Source organism: Cenococcum geophilum, assembly GCF_001692895.1.
Source record: "Cenococcum geophilum 1.58 unplaced genomic scaffold K441scaffold_7, whole genome shotgun sequence".
NCBI classification, from domain to species: Eukaryota; Fungi; Ascomycota; class Dothideomycetes; order Gloniales; family Gloniaceae; genus Cenococcum; species Cenococcum geophilum.
Genome location: NW_027137565.1, coordinates 1,244,131 through 1,265,524, shown reverse-complemented (window position 1 = coordinate 1,265,524; position 21,394 = coordinate 1,244,131). Strand labels below are relative to the sequence as shown.

Below are 21,394 nucleotides of genomic sequence, written 5' to 3'. Positions count from 1 at the left end.
CCCTAGAAGTCGTCTTGGCTTATCATTGAGGAGTGAATGCATCGTGTCTCGGCCTTGAGGTTGTTGCTCCCCACCACATCCGCAGTTTCACAAGGGACCCTAAAACTTCGGCCCCGCCGGCCACCTATACCTAGTATACTGTGCATTATCTAATTTCACATCCTTGCTTGCAACGGGGTAGTGGAATAGAAATCTTTAAGCACCTGGGTATGCTATCGGCAACATGTTCAAATGTAACTGCCACAAATCTTGTATTGAAACACCGGCCACGGTTTGTATTGAAATATTTCTAGTATTCATTTTACTACGGCCACAGTAGTTATGGTATCTTGGAGGAAACATAACCTCGATATTTGGATATGTCTTTATAATAGTGATGGGGACTTATTGCGCGTTCAAGGGTTTCTGAGCCCAGACGACATGGCTATCATGGAAGAAAAAATAACGTTAGCCCAGAATTTTTGCACAGAGTGATCCAAAGAATAGTTTGAGACTTACAAGTTGTGCTGAGCTTGTAGCCTAGGGTTCTTCAGGTCCTTTCGTATATCCACAAGGAAGACTTGTACCTCCTCGCTAGACCAGCCCCGTGCGGTGGTGAAGACACGTAGAGTCATACCCTCAAGGCCATCAAGGAATTGGATTAGGTCGAAGGCACCAATTTCTTTCTAAGCCGGAGGTGGTCAGTGCGAGTTAGATGCTTGCTGTACGCCCATTCGGGGGCAATCAAAATGTAATAGGGAAAAGAAAGGTTGCTAATACCAGGTTTTTATCCTTCGGCCATTGGCCAACAGGAATAGGCAGCAGTCGATGATGAACATTCTCAAACCCGGCATTCTTAACCCATCCTTCAAGTTTGGGCCCAGGTTCAGGTTCGAGTTTAAACTTCTTTATGCCTTCAATGATTGCGTCAGTCCATTTGTCCAGAGGGCAGCCAGGGGTGAATTCGCCGTTGGTGGTGTAGAATTTCATATCAAAGTCCTGGAACTCGACCCAGCCTCCCGGCTTGGTAAACCTTTTTAGAAGTAAAATGTAAGCTAGAGAGTAAGAAACAAGGTTTTTCGGATTTCCAATGGGAGAAGAAGAGCAATGAGTGACGATTAAGGGGTGCGGGTGACCGTTAAGATGAAATTTGGCATACTTAAACGCTTGGCTCATTAATTTCGGCCAATCTTTGATAGAGCCAGCAAGATAGCGGCAGTGGACGAAGTCGAATTTCGACCCGTAGACCCACTCGTTCTCGATATCATCTACCTCAAACTTGACATTTGGAGGAACCCTGCCTAAACCTCAGCTTATGCTTGCTGAAATGGCTTTTGGGGCGGACATGAGGTACAAGGAAGGTTGTATTGGACTGAGGTCGTTGCCTAGAATCTGGTGGAAGATGTGTTAGTGGTAAAGTATAGCTGAAGAGTAATTGAGGCTATCTGTATTGTGACGACCAACTTACATCGGCAGAGGGATATTTGTCCCCTAGTTCGAGCTATTAGCTTCATAGCACTTCCAAAAGGCACAAGGGCTGCAAAAATCACCCATATCGATAGCCCATATTCCCGTTCCAGTGCCGAGATCTAAAATGCGTTGTGGGTTTTCTCCAATTGGGGCCAGGTGTAATTCGCCACCACAGCGAAGAGTCATGATATGATGGAAAAGGTCAAGACGATCATTCTCGTCCTAGGTCCGGGTCAATGCAATATTCGTATCAGAAGGGTTCCTTGGTGGGATGGCAGATACACACCTCGTCGTTGGGCAGGAAATAGGCTGCGATTAAAACCGTATTAGAGCACTGTCTGTGGTCCAATGAAAAGAAACTTACATCCGTCCTTGTACGCGTGATAACGCCTTCCATTTTCATAGCGATATTTTGTAATGCTCGACTTCAGAGATGTTGTGTAACTCTCTCTATGGAGTAAGGGTTAATGTCAGAACGATGTCGTCTTTTGATGGACGAACCACTTACGCATCGTCTCCAAATGACGAATCTGTGTCGCTTGGGGCTCCCTGGATGGTTATTTATGGTCAGTATGGACGGCTCAGAGTGAATTGCCAAAGATGTTGCACCTCCTCGGCCTCAATTTGCAAGTTATCAGCCTCGCTTTGGTCATTCTGGGCAGCACTAGGCAATGTTGGGGCTTCGACATTGGCGGAGGAGGCCATGGATATGATTAGGATTGCTTTTTGCTTGGGCGCTCTGGAATAAATGGCTTCGGGGGTTTACGACGGAAATGAGGGAAGGAATAGAAGGTCTTTTATGACATGTCAATCCAACATCGGCCCGGGACCGCCATAGTGGCCAACCAGAGGAATTCAGCCCACGGCAAACTCCTGAGAAGTATGGAATGTGTAGTGTGCTGGGGTTGTTGCTGTGCGGCGTAAAATCAGGAGCTTGAAGTCGAAGCAGATTTCTCCCCCCACGACCTCGCTTGGAAAAAGATTACACACAGCCCGCCAATCCTCACACCCGGGGCATCTTCCGCGCACTGCGGCGCGACATCCACCCCATTTTACAGTCGCTCCGCAAAAAGCCTCCGGCGTCCGTGCTCCACCACCAATGACACACATGCGTATCGCCTTTTTACCCACTACACCACCATGCCTGCAAGCTCTGTATTAGGCTCAATAAGTGGTAATATTCCTCGTAAGAAGGAATTAACCCTTTTTTACAAACGCGGTATTGTTAGGAAGGCTTCTGCCAATACTGGGCCTACCCAAAGAGGAGCTTTCCATACCGCGTTCAACGGTTCACGAGACCCTCTACCACGATGGCACGTCAGCTCCTCATTCTGGTGCACCAAAAAAGTTATTAAAGGATGACAAACATTGTATTTCACGCGCAGTTCGAAAGGAGCCACGGATCACGTATGCGCGGCTCATCCGCGAGCTCACCCTTGCCGTCTCGCACGACACCATCTTCCGACTACTCAAGGACCACCACATAATCAATTAGCGTGCAAAATAGCGTCCTTTGCTTACAGAGGCGTCTGCCAAAGTCCATTATAAATAAGCCCTCAAACATTTCAAGTAGTTGCGTCAAAAATGGAAGAGAGTTACAATAGAGTAACAAGCGTTCGGTTATCCCTTCCCGCGCTGGCGTCCACAGATTGGCGCCAAGCCTAAGTATGAATATTAGCATCAACGCCAAGCTCTTAGGCGAGCGAGAGCCTATGATTGGCCAAACCCTTATCGATATGCGTGGACGCAAACCAGCGTGGGATGGGATAAAGAAATAATACATACACATAAAACGGGCAAAGCTATATCTATTATAGTTTAGGTAAGCTTTTTTAGGGCGTTGGGCCCGGGCGGATTAGATAGAGACGAAGATATGTTAAGGAAGGGCTACTCCGCCGTCTCTTATCTTCTTATTTTAGATAATCAGTCTATAAACCGGGCCTCCTTTTTATATAGGACAACGCCCCAATTTACAAGGCCTATATTATAAGGAATTGGTTCAAAGAGCACGTGGTAGAAGTAATCAATTGGCCTCTATACCTAACCAATTTAGATCCTATTAAATACGCTTAGTAGGAGCTTAAAAAACTACTCTATAAACTCTATCCACCTCATAACTATAGCTAGTAGTAAAGAATATACCCGCAAGGAGCTAGGCAAGGCGTTAGAGATATACTAGAGCTTAATTAAGGACAAATATTTTAGTAAGTTGGTATTGTCAGGTGACGAAGTCACCTCGCCTATATTGTTGTTCCGCACAGCCGTGCCTGGCAGGCACTCGCTTACCTTTTGTTGAGGTTTGTGCTGTGGCTGGGTAGTGCGGAGCCTATCACCTCAAGGTATAAGACAGTAATTAAAGCAAAGGGTAGTATACTAAATACTAAACACAAAAAAACTTTAGGATAGATAGATATGGATGTATTTAAGCCCTTCATATAATGTTACAAGATTCCTACCAAATTTGGTGGTGAAATCAAGGGTGTTGTGAGGGGGAGATAATTTTTAGTGGTGTGCCGCGCCGGAGACTTTTGCGTTAGTACTGGATGCGCCGAGACCGCGTACGCTCGAAACGGGCAGCTGCCGCCGCCGCTCATGCAGCAGCCATCCAGCGGGGATGCTGGTTCCGCTTCCCCACAGGAATGACACGAGCTCTTAGATGCGGTCGCCAAGCGCGCTCACAGGTAATGAAAAGCATGCGACTACTCAAGAAGACGGCCCATGTTTTAGCGCGCAATTGCTAGTATCAGTGGATGTGGGTAGATACTGGATACCTTGTCTTGCGACCTCAACGGTCACCCCGACTCCCTTAACCATCGCCCATCGCGTGCGTCGTATGCGCTGATTTGAATCCCACAAATCCTTTCTATCTGCCTGCAGCCATGCTGGATTATTGGCTTCCGGGTCTCGTGGCACTTGGGGTGGGGCTGGCCGCAGCTGGCTTCTATCGAATCTACTTGCATCCTCTTGCGAAATTCCCAGGACCCAAGCTGGCGGCGCTCTCACACTGGTACGAGGCTTACTATGACGTCCTCAAGAAGGGGAAGTACACCTTCGAGATTGGGCGTATGCACCAGAAATACGGTAAGCACAACATCTCACTTCTTCCGTTTGGAGGGGGCTGCTCCTTTCTGTGGTCGAGAATCCGCGTTTCACAACCTGTAAACCACGATACCTTTCCCATCAGGCTGTCACCGCCGGTCATTGGACATGCCCCTCTGACCTTGTTTTCATCGTGCAGGCCCGATTGTGCGAATTGGACCTAATGAATTGCACATTCTCGACTCGGGGTACTACAATTCTCTCTACAACATGGCCAACCGCCTCGACAAGTATGGGTGGTTTTACTCCATGATGGGTAATCCCATGGCAGCCTTTGCAACAATCAGCGCCGACGTGCATCGAGTCCGCCGTAGCGCCCTTGGCCCATTCTTCTCAACCCAGGCTGTGGCCAAGTTCTATCCACACATGCAACCAATCATCGACCGTCTGATAGCCCGGATGGAGCTATGTGCAGAGCGCGACGAGGAAATCCCACTCTTCTACGCCTATCGTTGCCTGACCGTCGACATCATCTCTGAGTATGTCTTTGCTCACCAAATGGGCTTGTTAGACCGTGCGGACTGGGGTCGGTACTTTTATTCTGCATGGCGAAGCTTGTGGGAGCTGTCTCCAACAATTCGCCAATTTCCGTTTATGATGGACGCCATCATGTCGATGCCAAGGTGGATAACCAAGCTAATTAATCCGCGAGCGCTCGAGGTTGTAGACATGTTTTCCGACATTGATCACCAGACCAAGGTTCTTCTTGATTCAGATCCAGAGACTATCAAGGCCCAACCACACCCAACTGTAATCTGGGAATTATCAAAGAGCGATGCGCTACCACCAAGTGAGAAGACATTCAAGCGGCTTGCTGTTGAAGCCAATGGACTGGTGGCGGCTGGATTCGAAACTACTGGTGCTACACTAACGCTCATGACCTATCTTGTGCTGTCGCATCCGCAGGTACACCAGAAGCTACTCAAGGAGCTTGAAGAAGCAATTCCGGATCCCAGTAAAATTCCCGGAGCGTTGGTCTTAGAGAAACTGCCGTACTTTTTTGCAGTCGTCAAGGAGAGCCTTCGGTATGTTTGTTCAAACTACTAATACGGGAGGAAAAGCTTCCATCTACCCAGCTAAAAACTTGGCATGCTGACAGCTAGCCACATAGTGTTTCAGTAGGCGCTTACTCCCGGCTCTCACGCGTCAACCGGTACGAGTCAATGCAGTACAAGCAGTGGACCATCCCTGCCGGGGTAAGGAATGATTTCCGCCTCAGTTCCCTCCACCTCTGCAAACCCATGTCCAGTCTCACCCCACCTATGTCCAATCTAACCTTTCTCATACTAGACTGCCGTTGGCATGTCGGGCCTTTTCGTCGCTCATGATCCAGAAATCTTCCCGAACCCACTGTCTTTCATTCCAGAGCGATGGCTTGAAGCGGACGGCAGCATCGGCCCCACTGCCAACAAGCTCGAGCACTATTTGTTGGCATTTGGGAAAGGCTCGCGCTCCTGCGTCGGTATCAATCTTGCCTATGCGGAGCTGTACTCCGTCCTTTCGACTGTATTGAGGCGATTCGGCAGGAGAATCGAATTATACAAGACCACGGAAAGAGATCTTGAGGCCGTGCATGACTACTTTGCCGGGATGACTCGGCGGCCAGACGGGATAGAAGGGAATGGGCTGAGAGTCAAGGTCCGGAGGGAATAGAGGCAGATTTGGCTTTTACATTACACTGGTTTGTATAGCAGCATTAATTGCTACTGTGTTCGATATCGCATCGAGTCCTAACTTAGGCTGTACAAATTGCAATTCCTTTTTTAACTCTCGTACTATTTGTTGTATGCTTAGGAGGTCGTGTTTAAGTCCTAGCTATTTTAGGCAGAGATCTCACTGGAACAGCTTGTTGGTAACCAACCCATTTGGACTGAAAAGAAAAGAATGTTTAAAGGGTTGTACTTATCTACTTAGCTCTCATTTTATAGAATTTTCTTAGAATTTTCTTAGAATTTTCTAGTACTTCAGTTAACCCTGGAAATTATCTTTTCAGCCTCTCGGTAGAGTGTGCTCTCGAGAAACAAGTGATTGGCTAGAATATCTTGAGAAACTCTTCTAGTGTCGAATATCAGAGCTGATGAAATAATTATAATATCTTGAAGCAGGCCAAAAGCCTAGCACAAACATACGCAATAGCTACGTGTTTATTGGGATGAGGGAATACTAGTGCGCAAAAATACAGTGATTGAGCGACGTCACTATAAATACACACTAAATAGGAGACAAGAAACCAATTGATAAAGATAGATATCCTGTGAGGCTGTTCCAACGGCGCTTCTTGACGTAAGATCCCCCTGCAAACCACTCCAACTGGTAACGAGCCCTGTTACGATCCGACAGTGCTTCGAACCATGCTGAACAGTGGCTCTCTTGACAGCCACACCCATCCAAATCCAAGAGTGCTGTCCAAGCCCTTTTTTCCTCCAACCCCGCTTTCTCGGTATTTTCCAGCAGTCGGCGAGCAAGTCCTCGTATTTGCCCTATGGTGATTCCATACCTGTCAGGGCGCTTCGAAAGGGTGGCAGCAAAACGCCCGAAGCAGCCACGATGTGAGAAGTGAGAGACCGGTAGTTGGCAACAGAGCATATTCTGCAAGTTCCCGGCTGGGCGGTTCGCCGGCTCCTCAAAAGCGTCCTCCATGGACAGGTACAAGGGCTTGTCCCACGGCCAATTTGGATTCACGGTCGGGACAGCAAGAACGCCGTGCAGAAAGGGGTGCCACTGTTTGCCTCCGATCGGCTTAGCATGATAGTAGTAGCGGCCGCGCTGAGCACGCCTGTCACGGCGGTTGGCTTTGGCATATTCGAGGATGTTGGTGAGATGGTGTGGGGCGAGGAATATCCGAGCTCTGACTATTTTAGAGGTGTTGACGATGTCTTTTCATTGGTGATAGATATGCTGAGCGTTGAGAATGTCACTGTACGGAAGGTGTTGCAGGAAATTCTCGACTATCTCAACTATACAGCCAACACGCTCTGAAGCGCTTTCGGGCTCGGTGCTGGAATTGGAGGACATGGTATTTAGCTACTCCTGGATAGCTTCGAAAAGAGTTTGAATCGAGCTGGGCAAGAGCGTCTAGCTTGAAGATCTCTAATGTTTCGGATGAACTGTGAGTAATGATTATCGAATGAACAGACGCTTGGCAGTATGAAGAAGACTGTTAAGGGAGGTAGACTCAAATAAATCATAATTTTCACCAGTAGTGCATACCCTCAGAAGTCCCATAGAAGTTGGAAAAGGGGCTGAACTAGATTGCAATAGCCTGCTCAAGAAGACTAGGGGCAGAGAATGATTGACATACTTATTTTAGTTCTTGAGATGGAAAGGACAATCCCAAAGCGGAAGTGAAATGGTGAAACGAGTGCCATAATAACTGCTTCCACTAAATGTGGTAGGGTTAATGTAGAATGGTATCAAATGTGCACTGGCTGCACCTCAACTTGTCGAGGGAAATAAAATAAGTGATTGAAAAGAGAGACAATTAGCTTGTCTCACTGGGAATAGCCCAAACGGCTTTACGTCCCAGACATGCACCAGCCAACAAGGGGTATAATGTACAACAAAATGATCCTGAGTCAAAGAAAGAACCACTAAAAATCACTGCTCATTCGTCCAAAGTTCCAATTACAATAACATGTAGTAGAAGAGCCTTCGCAAAGGTGAGAGGTGAAGTTGAAGGTTCATGCACCAAGACAGAACCGCTTCAGCAAAAACTACCGCTCGTAGGCCAAAAGTGAGAGCAGTATTCCCTCCAAGTACCTCTGCATCACACAACCATCTTCATACACTCAATATACAGCGTTGTTGCAATAAATATTGGAGCATACCAATCTGATTAGAATATATTCCATCTTATAGGTACTGTGCACCTCAATCCACTTCAGCCTCAATGCCAGCATGTGCGGCAAGCTTCTCGGCAGTTCTCGAGCTCTCCATCAGCGCTTCGTCGTTGAGATCGTTTAGTTGGCGGAGAGATTCTTGCATAGCAGCAAGCTGTTAACAACGCATTAGCAAACATCTAGTTTTAGAAAACAGGGAGGCTAACAGTTCCAAGTACCTCTGTAGGTTTACGGACCTCATAAGACTCCGACGCTCCGTGAGTAGCCTGCCCTACCTCCCCATTGTCCTCCTCATCCTCCTCATCCTCTTCTTCATCTTCTTCGGTGACAGTGTCGATCGCTCTTGGCGTACCAACCGTAGCAGCAGCCCTTGCGACACGATCACCTGCTGCCAGAATACCTTCCAACCTCTTCACTTTCTCTGCCAATTGGTTTCTCTCTTTCTCTAGCTTGTCCACAACAGCGACGTGTTTACGCACCACATCTGCCTTCATCAGCTCCAGTTCACCCTGCCAGCGCTCTCTCTCATCTTCTAGAGCCTGCTTCTCCTCTTCAAGCCGAAGATGATCTACGGTGTTGTTTTTGAGTTGTTCTCTCAGCTCGGACACAGTCACAGCATGACTAGACTCGAGTGTTTCCTTCTCATCATTATGGACAGCGAGCATCCTGGTTGCTTCTTCATACTGGCGATGTAGACTAGCGTTCTTCTCCGTTTCCTCCCCCAAGCGCTCGTCTATTTCGTTTATCTGCTTAACGAGTTCGGCCTCCTTGACGCTGAAGTCCGATACACTGGCCTCCAAGGAGTCAACCGAAGATGTGTATTTTTGGAAAAGGTCGTCGTAGGCTTTGCTATGTTCCTCCTTGAGGGATGATCTCATTTTCTCTATCTCATCCTGTGAAGTTTTGGAAAGGGAGGCCAAGTCGGCTCTCAGTAGGTCAGCTCGCCCCTCGTGAGTTTTAGCGGTTTCCGTAGCCCCCATGTATTTTCGTTCCCAATCAGATCTCATGTTGTCAAGCTCTTCTGCATGCTTCTTTGCCGTCTTGCTCTGTTGGGCTATAAGCGTGTCATGTTTGCTCTGCAAATCTTTCAATGCTTCAGACTGGTCCTTTTCTAGAGCTTCCTTCCTTTCTAGGGCCTCCGCATGTGCCCTTCCGGCAGAGTCTTTCTGCTCCACAAGCTGATCATGCTTCGCCTGAACCTCGTCGAGCTTCGCCTGCAAAGCAATCATATTATTAGAGTGACCCTCCTTTAGCTCCTCCGTAAGCAATGCAATAGCATCCGCATGGGCCTGGTCAGTGTCAGCAAGCTTCTCGGCGAGTGAGTCGTGCTTCTCTTGCAGGCCCGTCAATACTCTACTATGCTCGGCTTTCAGGGAATCGGTAACGTGAGCTACAGCATCAGCATGTCCTTGCTCAGATTCGGCTTGTTTCTTTACAAGAGCACCATGTTTAGCTTGTAATTCGTCAACTACTTTTTGTTTGGACTCAAGCTTGGCCTTCAAAGCAGAGAGTTCACGTGTGTGATCTTCGGCAACTTTGTCCTTTTCTGCAACGAGCGCAACAAAGTTGCCTTGAAGTTCCGTGAAAAGCTCATTTGACTCCGTCTCCTTCCTCTCGAGATCCGCCTGTAATTTCTTGAGAGTATCCGTGTGAGTTTTTTCGGTGGCCGTTTTTTCTGCTAAAAGTGTACCGTATTTGACTTGAAGATCGTCAAATGCCTTCCTTGTATTGTCCGTTTGAGATCTTAGACTCTCGATCTCTCGGACGTGATCGTTAGCAAACTGTGCTTTTTCTGCAGCAAGGGCATCGTGTTTGGCGTCAGCAACCTTCTTCCCCTCTAAAAGAGCATCATGTTTCGTTTGAAGCTCGTCAAGTCGCTTCTTTGCATCACCCTCAAGGTCCGCACGGATGGATTCGATTTCCTGATCATGATCTTCCCCAACGGTCAGTAGGTCCTGCCTGTGTTTTTCATGAACTGTATCAAGCTTTTGCTTTGCCTCATCAAGCTCTGCCTTCATCCTCGATAGAGAAGATGAGTGTTGTTGCTCCTGTTGTTTAGAAATCTGTTCGAGTGTTTCGATTGTCTTTTTCAGTCCTTCGATTTGGGCTTTTAGCTCTTCACCTTCGGCTGCGTCCGTCGCCAGTTGGTCGTTCATTGCATCAAGCTGCTTCGACAATTCGTCGGCTTCTTCAGTTTTAATTTTTAAGGCTTCGGATTGCGCTTTGTTGAGCTCGATAGCCTTGGTGGCTTCCTTGTGGCGCTCCTGTAGTGCGTGCATCTGTGCGCGCAATTGGTCGGCAGATTGAGAATGTGATTGAATAACTTCATCCCGTCGGCGGAGCTCATCGGTGTGGTCTTGGTGTAGTGTCTTCAGTTTTGTTTGGAGACTATCAACGATCTGGTTCGACTCGACTTCCTTGGCCTCGTAACTCTTGGTGGCCTCCCCATGGCGCCGTTCTAGGACGTCCAGCTCTGCCTTTAACTCTTCGTGGAGGCGAGAAGAGCCATAGATTCTCTCATCTCGGGAGCGGATCTCATCGGCGTGATTCTGCTCAAGTCGACCCAACTTCGTCTGTAAATCATTGAATACCTGGCCTGCCTCAGTGTTCTGTTGCTTCAAGCCCTCAATCTCCTTTGCACGCTCTTCAATAATACGGAGATTGCTTTTCCGTCCTAATTCAAGCTCTTGTCTTAGCGTATCAACAGCCTTTTGCAGGTCACTGGCATTTCGAACCCATTTCGACTTTTCGACTTTATATTCCTCATCCTTCTTCTCAAGCTCTGCTGAAAGCTGATCAAGGACCTGCTGAAGCTCAGTTGAATGCTCTGCTTCTTGCTCAGCTGTCTTACTGACCTCTTGTTTTTTGGCCTTAGTCTCAGCAAGTTCGACCTCAAGTTTCTCCTTCTTCTCTCGAAGGTCTTCTGCCTCGAAGGAAAACTTCTTCTCCATCTGATCCATGAAAGACGAGTGTTCTGCTCTTGAAGTATCGTTAGAGCTTTGTGTCTCAGATAGTTTCTTATCCTTCTCGGCTAGCAAACTTTCCTTCTCAGCCAACAGTTTCTTGAGCTGGGTCTTCTCATTTGAGATGTTGATATTTTCTTGTTTGAGGTTTTTTAATTCCTCTTGAAGTATTTCTCTAGCCCTAGTCTCTTTTAAGAAGTCTTGCATAATGGCTGCGTCCGTCCTACGATTTTCGAGATCGGCTTCAGTTACCGAGCCACTCGGTACAGTGTCAGGTCTGGAAATATCTCGAGGGAGGTCCGAAGGGCTGGATTTTGTTGGCGAGAAAGGCGTCTTGGAGAGGTTGATTTCTGCGTCTGATGTAGACTTCTCCTTCAAGGAATTGGGTTTTAAGAGCGGGCTTGGTAGAGAGTGTCTCCTAATGAGGGCGTTAGTAAAGAACCACTCAAGATGCAGTGAAACATCCAATAAGCTACATACCCTTTATCCAAAGTAGCGCTGCTAGCAGCCGTTGTGATGGGGGCAATTGAAGAGATTGACGGCTTCTTCGCATGCCGTTGTGATGGGGGCAATTGAAGAGATTGACGGCTTCTTCGCATGTCCAAGCGTGCTCTTTGCGGTAGTGGTGGTGGGCGCCTTGGTGGATGTTGCAGGGCGTGTCGCTGCTGGCTTAGTTCCTGATGCGAGAGAAGCTCGAGGGGCTATCCGAGTCGCTGAGGTGTCTGCACTAGTACGTGATGTAGTCGTGGGCCGTTTGGGAGCAGCTGCTGTACTCGATGGTGTGATAGTGGAGCGTCGTTCGGCGGTTGAGGCAACCCCCGAAGGTGAAGACCTTGATGCCGTGGAGGACGACAAGGTTGACATCCGTCTTGTCTGGCCATTGACTCCTAGCTTCTTGTTCTCATCGCCTGAGGTGAGGGATGAGAGATCATACTCCTGGTCTGATGTAGTACTTTTCGAGGTCGAGGTGAGGTCAGTGCGCCGGGTTCCCATGGCGGGCGCGGGGCGAGTAGGTGGTTTGTTCAGGCTAGATCCTAGTGCAGAAGACCTTGTACTGGAGGCAGCGAGAGGTTTTGTAGTGGTAGTCGAAGGTCGAGTGGTGGTTGTGGCTGGCCGTTTAGCAGCCGCTCCAGTTGTGGCTGTAGATAGGGGCCGACGTGGAGCAGCATGGTCACCCTTTGATGCAGCTGTAGACGCCGAAGACAACTTCTTCTTCCTCGGTGGAGTGGTTGTCTCAGGCTGCGGATGGGCTGTCGGAGTTTCGGAGGTGGTTGATGGTGCAGCTTCACTGGTTTCTGACGGTGGCGGAGCTGTAATTTCTGTCATGTTGGTGAATCTGTAGTCGCCCAACTCCGGATGAAATGACAAAGGAGAATGGCGAAAGGAGAGGAATGTATAGGCTGTATAGGGTCGATGTATTGAGTTGCAAACTTGGTGTTGGGTTGGGATGGGGAGGTGCTGTCGTGAAGGTTTGCGGGGGGGGGCAGCTTTTCCATTGGAACACGTTCAGACGCGCGCGCTGTCATGCAGGGCCCAAGCTCCTGCTAGGCCTTCGTATCAGCGACCACACCTGCCCACCATGCCCCACGCTACCTGTATAATGCCCGTATGAGTGGACTATTGAAGCTTGCACAGGGACCGAATGCGGAGCAAGTGAGGAGGCTGTGTCGGACTCAATTCACGAATGGGCCATCATCATCCGATGAGAAGACCTGTCCGCTCTTCGCAGCCCTGGACATGGTGGGGCATGTTAATTCGACGATATTGTAGTTCTTGTGTTGCCTGACTGATCCATCTCTGACAATTGGAAAGGTAGTGAAGACGCCGCAATACCTATCGCACACGTGCATCCTGGCTGGCAGAGACAGCTTGCCTCTGCGTGTCCAACTCCCTGTTTCATACAAAGGTTTACATGTGGTTACGGAAATCTTCGCTAGCCCAATCATTCCAGATTGTGTAATGGAATCCATGCCATACAAACCTGATCTTAAAACATGTCATGAGCACCAATCCACAACCAATGACTGCTTCAAGATCTCGCACCCCCAGCAGTCAATGCGGCAGCGGCCTTGTTAAAAATTCCAGTCAAAAACCCTAGACTGGGGTGAAATACAGCAATATTCCTCTACCTACGTCACTCCAATAATTGCCACTTCTAGCTATTTCAGTGCTAAATAAAAAGTTATGTTTATTTCTGCGAGGAACCGCTCATGTGTGGGCCCATTGAAGATGGGTTGATTAAAAATACCACCGGAATTATTATATTAGGAGGTACACCAGTAAAGCATCATTATCAGCTATGGTTGGGTTCAGCTGGGTCTGGGGCCTGAGCCTCGGGGGTTAACGCTGGTGTTGGCGTTGGTAACGGTGGATCGCATTGATTGGATGCGAGGCAAAAGGACAGCTCTCGGGGGTACAATATTCTTTTAGGAATCTTTAGGGCCTTTGTTGGAGCTGCAGTATATCAACTAGGCTGCGGAGCCGTTTAGCTGTATATACCCTTGGTGAGGTTGTATGGGAGGTAGAGCGAATGAAGTAAGTGAAGCGACTCAAACTGTAAGGTAGGCGGACCACTATTCAGGAGAAACTGTTATTTTATTGACGGGTATCTTTCTATCTAGTTATTGGTAATAATAAATTATACGACCTAGGTTCAAGAGAGATTTTACTCCAGAAGTTTCAATCTACAGGGGCAAATGTTGATTTCTTCCTCAGCGCCAAACCATATTTCAAGAATAGAAAGGGCACCGGAATGGCCACAACGGCAACACCACCTAGGATTGACATAGCAGGCCCAACTCCTAGACTATGGAACATCGGTTTAGCCGCTAAAGGCAGCCCCGCCGCCATAATACTCCGCAAAAAAGTATTGGCAGAGACAGCGCTAGCAGCGTATAGACCGTATGTATCAACGAGAAAATTGATACATTGTTGGAAAATTAGGTTGAAGCCACCGCCGATGAAACCGGTCGCTATTGTAGGAATAGCCCAATGGAATTTTGGATCCGCAGACCAGCCGAACCAGAACAAGCCGATAGGAAAGAGGAAGCTACCAACAATCATGGGTGGTAATCTAGCTTCTGGCACAGGCTTGCCCTTTGCCGCGTCCGCAATTCTCCGATAGCGTGGTTCGTTTGCTAGATTGATGCCTACGGCCCCAAGTATTCCAATGAAAAGGCCCAGGAAGGGTAGAGATGCGACCATTTGGCCATAGCCGCGTTCCTCTTGAAAGACGATCGGGAAAACTTCCAGAGTCATGTAGAGCAATGCGAAGACGAACGATGCATAGAACGCAATACATGTCACCATGGGTTCCGTTGTAAGCATACGAAGAGGTCTTGTGAAATGCTTTGTGATGATGCTCTTGGGATCAAGCTTCATACGTTCGTGAGGGTGGAAGAAGTTTTTGTTTCCAGTCTCTTCGCGTAATCGTTTGGCTTTCTTTTTGAGAAGCACTGGTCCATATACCTCTGGAATAGCGAAGACAGTTAACCCGAATACGGCAAAAACAAAGATCGCCTCGATATACTCTGTCCAGCGCCATCCAAGCGTGGGGTTGACTAAGATTGCTGATCCAATGACGGGCCCTAAGGTTGGCCCGCCTACAACCATCACGGCGTAAAATGTTACAGCAATACCGCGAGCCTGAGCCATCCAAATGTCACCAAGGGCGGCGGAAACGTTACTGACTGGAGCAGATCCGAAAATGCCTCCAAAGAAGCGGGTGATAAACACCGATGCAGCGTTCTTGCTAGTTGCAGTTCCTATTGAGAAGAGACCTAGACAAAATACGGCAGGGAGCAAGCTCCATCTACGTCCCCATATTTCCGAAATAGGCGCCCAGCACAGCGGCCCGAGAGCGAAGCCAACACTATTTTGCCGCCGTTTAGTGATGCTTCCCAATGATGGAGGTATATTGCAGAACTTACACGTATAAAGAGACTGAGAGGACGGAAACTTCGCTACTGACGCCTAAATATGCTGCAATGGCGTCCCCCGCGGGTGATGTGATGCTTGATCCAAGGCTGGCAGCCAATGCTAGCATTCCTAACTGGAAAGTAATCCAGCATTTGTATGTTACTGACCAATTTCGTGGGTTCTCTGGATCGTCCGCATCCCATTTCACGAGATTTGGATCCTCGGAGGACTGGGTCCTGTCCTCTAGTTCTGGTCGGTTCTTGTTATCATGCGGAATTGCGCCACACTCCTTCTCCGGGCCTTGCTCCATGGAGAGCCTGGAAGATGAGGTGCGTCCAGACATAGGAATTCAGAGACTCGCGATGCGCAAGAAGAAGAAGAGTACATTGTGAGCGAGGTGGAGAAAGATTGAAGTAAAAGGAATTAGTTACGGCAAAACGGCATCTGGACAATGTTTAGTCGGTGACAATGTCTCTTACATGGCGGAAGCATCAAGCCGGCCGCTTGGCTAGCGGATAAGTGACTTTTCCGCATGGGGTAAACACATGGGCGTATGGCCGCCCTAGTGGGCCAATAGTACGCGCGCATCCGCGGTTGAATGAGCAAGAGGGTGCAAGATTCGAGTAAATCTATGGCTTGGCCGCAGGTGGCGACATGGATATTCGCAAATATCGGCAAGACTCAGCGGGCACCCCAAGCCTCATGCAGGGTAAGATTCAGCGCCTTGCCCATTCGGGCAGGTCTTCCAAAAAAACGGTCTATTGCAGGATTGCCCATTGGCGGGTAACTATACTTTCTGTCACACAGGAACGCAGGTGTAACGAAAATGTGTAGAGTCCTATATCCCTGAACTCGTTGAGGCGCAACGCCAAGCTGGCTCGTGCATGAACACTGGTATCAGATGTACAAATAATAGCCTCTTATTGGCTGGATCCCTATCGATATCGTTGCGCCAGAATCAACAGATCAAGGGATACTAGCGAGGCTATCACGTGATCACAGAAGCTCCTGTGCTCTGGGTTGACTCAGCATGCTCAGACCAAGAAACCGATGAATATCCGCTGCGCGGATAATCGAATATCCGCAAGCTAACCTATTCGATCGATCCATCTGTTTTCTTGGTCTGAGCCACTTTGGCAGGCTTTTGGAAGCTGAGCCGCTCTGTTTGTATAAGGCAAACCATTAACTTTAACGAATTAATGTAAGCAACCGCCACGTCTATTATCCTGTAAATACCTGCGTTAGAATTGCCTAATCAGCTCTCTAATCGATGGATTTTCTAGAACTAACTACCAGCCATAGGTGCTCAAAAGGCGTCGAAGAAACCCCTTTTATTACGGCTCTGCAACGGCTCTACCACAGCTCTACTATCGCCTATATATAGTCGCCCATACAATCGTCTATACAACGGCTTTACATCGTCTCTACGAACGGCTTTGCATCACCTTTATGAACGCTTTATGAACGGCTCTATGAACGGCTCTGCAACGGCTTTGCAACGGCTCTACAATAACTCTGCAATGGCTCTGCAACGACTCTGCAACGGCTCTATAAATAGCTCTGCTCTATAACGGCTTTATGAACGGCTCTGCATGGCTTTGCGACGGCTTTATAAACGGCTCTGCAACGGCTTTATAAACGGCTCTGCAAACGGCTTTGCAACGGCTCTGCAACGGCTCTGCAACGGCTCTACAAATGACTCTGCAACAGCTCTACAAGCAGCTTTATGAACGGCTCTGCATGGCTCTACAACGGCTTTATAAACGGCTCTGCAATGGCTTTACAACGGCTCTACAACGGCTCCGCTAAATAAGTAGACCATTTATAGAGCCGTTATAGAGCCGTTACAGAGCCGTTTATAGAGCTGTTGCAGAGCCGTTTATAAAGCCGTTTGTAGAACAGAGCCATTTGTAGAGCCGTTGCAGAGCCGTTGCAGGGTTGTTGTAGAGCCGTTGNAAAGCCGTTGCAGAGCCGTTTATAGAGCCGTTGCAGAGCCATGCAGAGCCGTTTATAAAGCCGTTTATAGAGCTATTGCAGAGCCATTACAGAGCCATTGTAGAGCTATTATAGAGCGATTTATAAAGCCGTTATAGAGCCGTTATAGAGCCGTTATAGAGCCGTTGTAGAGCCGTTACAGAGCCGTTACAGAGCCGTTGCAGAGCCAGTCTCAAGCTTTTAATAATAAACTACCCTCTTTATTAACTAATACTACTAAAGGTAAAGAGGGCTTAAATAGATTTTAATGGGTTTCAATAGATATAGTAGATAGAGGGTGGGTGGTTGAGGTTGATATATTATTAGTGCGGATATTGCTAATTNTACACTTTGGCAAACTATGTNATGGCTATTTTAAAATTAATGTCAGGAACGGGAAGGCAGGGAGGCTTCTTATGTAGACCATTTGATTCGCTAGAGCTTAGTGTATAATTAATGGATTTTTGAAGCTGCCCAAACTTGTCGTAAGAATAAGATGTGAATATCTATAATATTAGCTATGCGGATATGCCGACCTGCTTTACAAACGTTGGCCAAAGTGTCTCAGACCACACAGGGACAGATGGCCTAAACTGGTTTAGTGCCATCGGGCCGGATTTATCCGGCGTCCCATGTGGTCTGAGCATGCTGAGACAATGCTCTGGGCACGACCGGCTTCACTCCCTCTCTGGCGAAATTTAAATTCACCATGCGCATATAATTTCGCCAACTGTACAAAGTAATTGTAGCGAACGGCTGTTGCTGCACGCAATCACTGTTTTGGTTGCCTGGAGAATTGTCTTGTTTGGCCAGGAGAATCGAATTTAGAACTTGCCTGACGTACGCTTCCTCTTCCCCCCTTTTGCCTACGCCTCCGTTCGTGGAATTATCCCTTGCAAACGTTGACTCGTGTCTTATTCTTATCGATAAGCTACTCGATCGTTAGGATCTTAGAGCCGTGATGAGGAATGGCTATGAAAGTCTGACAAAGGGCTCGAATTTGGGCAGCTGCCAAGACTCCGCAGATAGTTCTTTTGCTCACGAGTTGGAGGAACGACGTATTTGGTAGGTTGGACGATATCAGTATCAAGAAAGGCACGATTAGACGGCATGGTGGTTGATTAATTGATGATTAAATTAATCTATATTATCTGCGAAGCTTCTGCGCAGCTCTGGGATAACACCCAAAATGCGAATACAACACTGCCTCTGTAGTAGCCGATAAAGTTTGGCAATGTCCTACAGTATAAGTGGAAACCTCACGATATTTGACAAAGATCAGGCCGATCGCGAAGTTCTTACTGCCAAGCATAGGCGTTCGCTACGATTGTTATGTACAGCTGGTGGCAATCAGGCGAAGCTGAATGTGTACCGAATTCGAAACTTGCCGAAGGGAGGTGAAGCTAGTCATGCCCAGAGTTGTATTATCCACGAAACCCGATTTAGTGAGAGGCTGACGTGCAGAAGTAGACTTCTAAATTCTTAGCTTTAAGAGGAAGCAGCTCGTGGATAAGGGACAGGGATGCTACGTACTCACGGCATTACAGATGAGGGGCACCTAAGGTCAAAGCTCGATAAATACCAAGTAGCGCAGACGACAGAATCTACAGGGAAACATAAGACCCCCACAGCACAACACCATCACCGCTTTAATTAGTAATTCCGCCAGCTTTAATTCTACAGAACATTTGGCTGTGAACTGTGTATTCCAGTAAGCCTAGCGGTTCCTCTTGTTGACACACGTCAACCCCTCCCACCCGCAAGATGTCTACCACCGAAGACGAGGAGCATCAAGCTTCATCGGAGCCCACCGAGCAAAGCCCTCTACTACCAGACCGAGACCAGCTAGCGGGGGATGGCACAATTTCGCGGCAGGGAGAGGGCAACGACGATGACGATAATATTCCTCTGGTAGAAGAACCAAGTACAGGTCAAGCTGTCATAACTCTCGGTAGTATATGGGTGGGTGTGTTTCTTGCGGCATTAGGTATGTAATTCAGACTTCAAAACTCCAAAGCATTATTAGGACTGTGCTGAATTATAGCGGTTAGATTCAACCATAATTGCAACACTGTCTGCGCCAATCTCAACTACCTTCAACTCCTTCACGCTACTATCATGGCTTGCCTCAGCCTACCTCATCGCCAATGCAGCCTTGCAACCCCTTAGTGGACGCCTTACGGATATATTTGGTAGAAGGACTGGCCTAGTGTTTTCGAATATTTTCTTCGCGGCGGGAAATCTCATATGTGGGCTCGCTAAGGACGAATGGGTTATGATCCTAGGGCGGGTGGTTGCGGGCATGGGTGGCGGGTAAGTGGATTGGGGACAGAACCATCCAGATAGAGGGTGAATAGCACATTTTGGCGCTAGGGTATGAGCTAACGTCATGTAGAGGCCTTACCGCTATATCAACCTTTGTGACAACAGACATCATACCTCTCCGGAATCGCGGTCTCTGGCAAGGCTTTGGAAACATATGCTTTGGCCTTGGTATGGGCTTAGGAGGAGTATTTGGAGGTTGGATAAATGACGTCTGGGGATGGCGAAATGCTTTCTTAATCCAGGTTCCCTTGACTGTTTTATCCTGCGTTTTGGTTATCCTCATGGTCAAAATCCCTGTAAGAGAGAAAAACATCTCTCGAATCAGGCGTGTTGACTTTCTGGGAGCGGTTACATTGGTCCTAACGCTTGTCCTCCTCCTGCTCGGCCTAAATTCAGGGGGTAATATAGTTCCATGGACACACCCCCTGGTGCTTGTCTCTCTCCCCCTCTCCGGAGCTTTCCTTCTCGTTTTTATCTTCGTCGAAGCCCGCATAGCCTCCGAACCGGTAATTCCCGTCCGCCTTCTTCTCGACCGTACAGTCCTCTGCGGCTGCCTAACAAACTGGTTTGGTACGATATCATTCTTCGCTCTCCTCTACTACGGCCCCATATACTTCCAAGTCCGCGGCCTCTCCAGCACCCAAGCTGGGGCACGTCTCATCCCTCTATCAATTGGCGCTGCGCTGGGCTCCTTAGGAGTTGGAATAATCACTAGAATCACCGGCCGCTACTACATCCTTACCGCGGTTATCGAAGGCATACTAGTCCTCGCCTTCGCGCTAGTAGCCGGCACATTCAATATAAACACGCCAGCCATCCCACCGCTTGTCTACTTCCTCCTGGCTGGGACCGGATACGGCGGTATGCTAACCACGACGCTCCTCGGCCTCATCTCCGCCGTCGACCACAAGCATCAAGCTGTCATCACTTCGGCCTCGTACGCGTTCCGCTCTACTGGCGGTACTATCGGCATTACCATCGCCAGCGCTGTCTTCCAGAACGTGCTGAAAGACCAACTGTGGCAGAAGTTTGGGAGTAAAAAGGGCGCTGCGAATGAGATATCGAGAATTAGAGATAGTATTGATGAAATCAACCATCTACCTCCAGGGTGGAAGGATGGTGTGTTGGAAAGCTATATGGGCGCGCTGAGAGGGGTTTGGTTGGTGACGTTGGGGATTGGGATTTTGGGATTACTGGTTAGCTTGGGTATGAGGGAGCACGTTTTGCACAGGAACTTGGCGAGGAAGTGATTAGGAGAGCCTGCAAGCATCTCTAGTCTACTATAGAATGGGAAGAGCCAGGCGTTGAAAACGAAGCATACAGAGTTGTTTCGGCAAGTCGGGGATTAATTAGTTCGGTCAGACTAAAAACTGGACCCAACGCCAACGAAATTCATTTCACATAAGCTTGCCCTTGAATAGTTAGCTGTTCTGCAGACGCATACGATCCCCACCACGCCTCCTGCCCTTCACCGCTATTCCTATTCCCTTCAAGGGAAAGCTCCAAAATACAAAAGGAGGAACAAAAAACATACAACAGCTGGGATTCGCTAATGGTCACCCACTTAACTACTGATCAGCCGGTTACTAGCTTAAATAGGGCGGAGCGGACGGGACGCCTTGATCTCTAGTACCTATGGTCGTATGTAGGAGAAAGCTGAGAAGACAAATTTGATATAGGCAAAGTAAAGGAAATAGGAAGCAAGCAGGGACGGTAATTTCGCTCATTGGCATGCCAAGGAATTTTGGTTTTGGGTGCTTTATTACGTGGCTAGATGGCCCACTTCGGGATGAGTTGGTAGAACTCCGGTAAGGGGACACCCCTTCA

General features: G+C 48.3%; 6 protein-coding genes across 6 annotated transcripts; 3 read left to right on the top strand and 3 right to left on the bottom strand.

Annotated features, from left to right (window-relative positions):
• Window positions 1-384: 384 nt before the first annotated feature.
• Window positions 385-1,898, bottom strand: K441DRAFT_544456 (S-adenosyl-L-methionine-dependent methyltransferase; the record flags this gene model as incomplete). Its single annotated transcript, XM_067642766.1, has 9 exons — window positions 385-424; window positions 499-665; window positions 760-1,012; window positions 1,139-1,276; window positions 1,334-1,371; window positions 1,448-1,470; window positions 1,530-1,671; window positions 1,736-1,758; window positions 1,814-1,898. Coding segments are annotated over 9 exons (909 nt in total), but the record flags the coding sequence as incomplete, so codon positions are not given.
• A 2,430-nt stretch (window positions 1,899-4,328) lies between these two features.
• K441DRAFT_543889 (uncharacterized protein) lies at window positions 4,329-4,755 on the top strand (the record flags this gene model as incomplete). The annotated part of the gene is made up of 2 exons (XM_067642752.1): window positions 4,329-4,530; window positions 4,688-4,755. Coding segments are annotated over 2 exons (270 nt in total), but the record flags the coding sequence as incomplete, so codon positions are not given.
• Window positions 4,756-4,758: 3 nt separating this feature from the next.
• Window positions 4,759-6,201, top strand: K441DRAFT_543659 (putative cytochrome P450; the record flags this gene model as incomplete). Its single annotated transcript, XM_067642741.1, has 3 exons — window positions 4,759-5,573; window positions 5,660-5,744; window positions 5,839-6,201. 3 exons carry the CDS (start codon window positions 4,759-4,761, stop codon window positions 6,199-6,201), a joined length of 1,263 nt encoding a protein of 420 aa, XP_067507772.1.
• Window positions 6,202-11,851: 5,650 nt separating this feature from the next.
• On the bottom strand, window positions 11,852-12,676 carry K441DRAFT_674396 (uncharacterized protein; the record flags this gene model as incomplete). The annotated part of the gene is made up of 1 exon (XM_067650752.1): window positions 11,852-12,676. One exon carries the CDS (start codon window positions 12,674-12,676, stop codon window positions 11,852-11,854), a length of 825 nt encoding a protein of 274 aa, XP_067507771.1.
• Window positions 12,677-14,029: 1,353 nt separating this feature from the next.
• K441DRAFT_543541 (MFS general substrate transporter) lies at window positions 14,030-15,578 on the bottom strand (the record flags this gene model as incomplete). The annotated part of the gene is made up of 2 exons (XM_067642738.1): window positions 14,030-15,221; window positions 15,280-15,578. 2 exons carry the CDS (start codon window positions 15,576-15,578, stop codon window positions 14,030-14,032), a joined length of 1,491 nt encoding a protein of 496 aa, XP_067507770.1.
• A 3,060-nt stretch (window positions 15,579-18,638) lies between these two features.
• K441DRAFT_654304 (putative MFS multidrug transporter) lies at window positions 18,639-21,271 on the top strand. Its single transcript, XM_067647671.1, has 3 exons — window positions 18,639-19,229; window positions 19,294-19,555; window positions 19,638-21,271. The coding sequence occupies exons 1-3, from the start codon at window positions 19,007-19,009 to the stop codon at window positions 20,815-20,817; spliced, it is 1,665 nt and encodes a 554-aa protein (XP_067507769.1). The 5' UTR covers window positions 18,639-19,006; the 3' UTR covers window positions 20,818-21,271.
• Window positions 21,272-21,394: the final 123 nt, after the last annotated feature.

What these genes read in the sequence shown, in the direction of transcription:
- K441DRAFT_654304 (XM_067647671.1), top strand. Translation starts at nt 19,007, where the DNA reads ATGTCTACCACCGAAGACGAGGAGCATCAAGCTTCATCGGAGCCCACC. An exon ending in TGTGTTTCTTGCGGCATTAG is followed by an intron (nt 19,230 to 19,293) that starts GTATGTAATTCA and finishes TATAGCGGTTAG; the next exon opens with ATTCAACCATAATTGCAACA. An exon ending in GTTGCGGGCATGGGTGGCGG is followed by an intron (nt 19,556 to 19,637) that starts GTAAGTGGATTG and finishes AACGTCATGTAG; the next exon opens with AGGCCTTACCGCTATATCAA.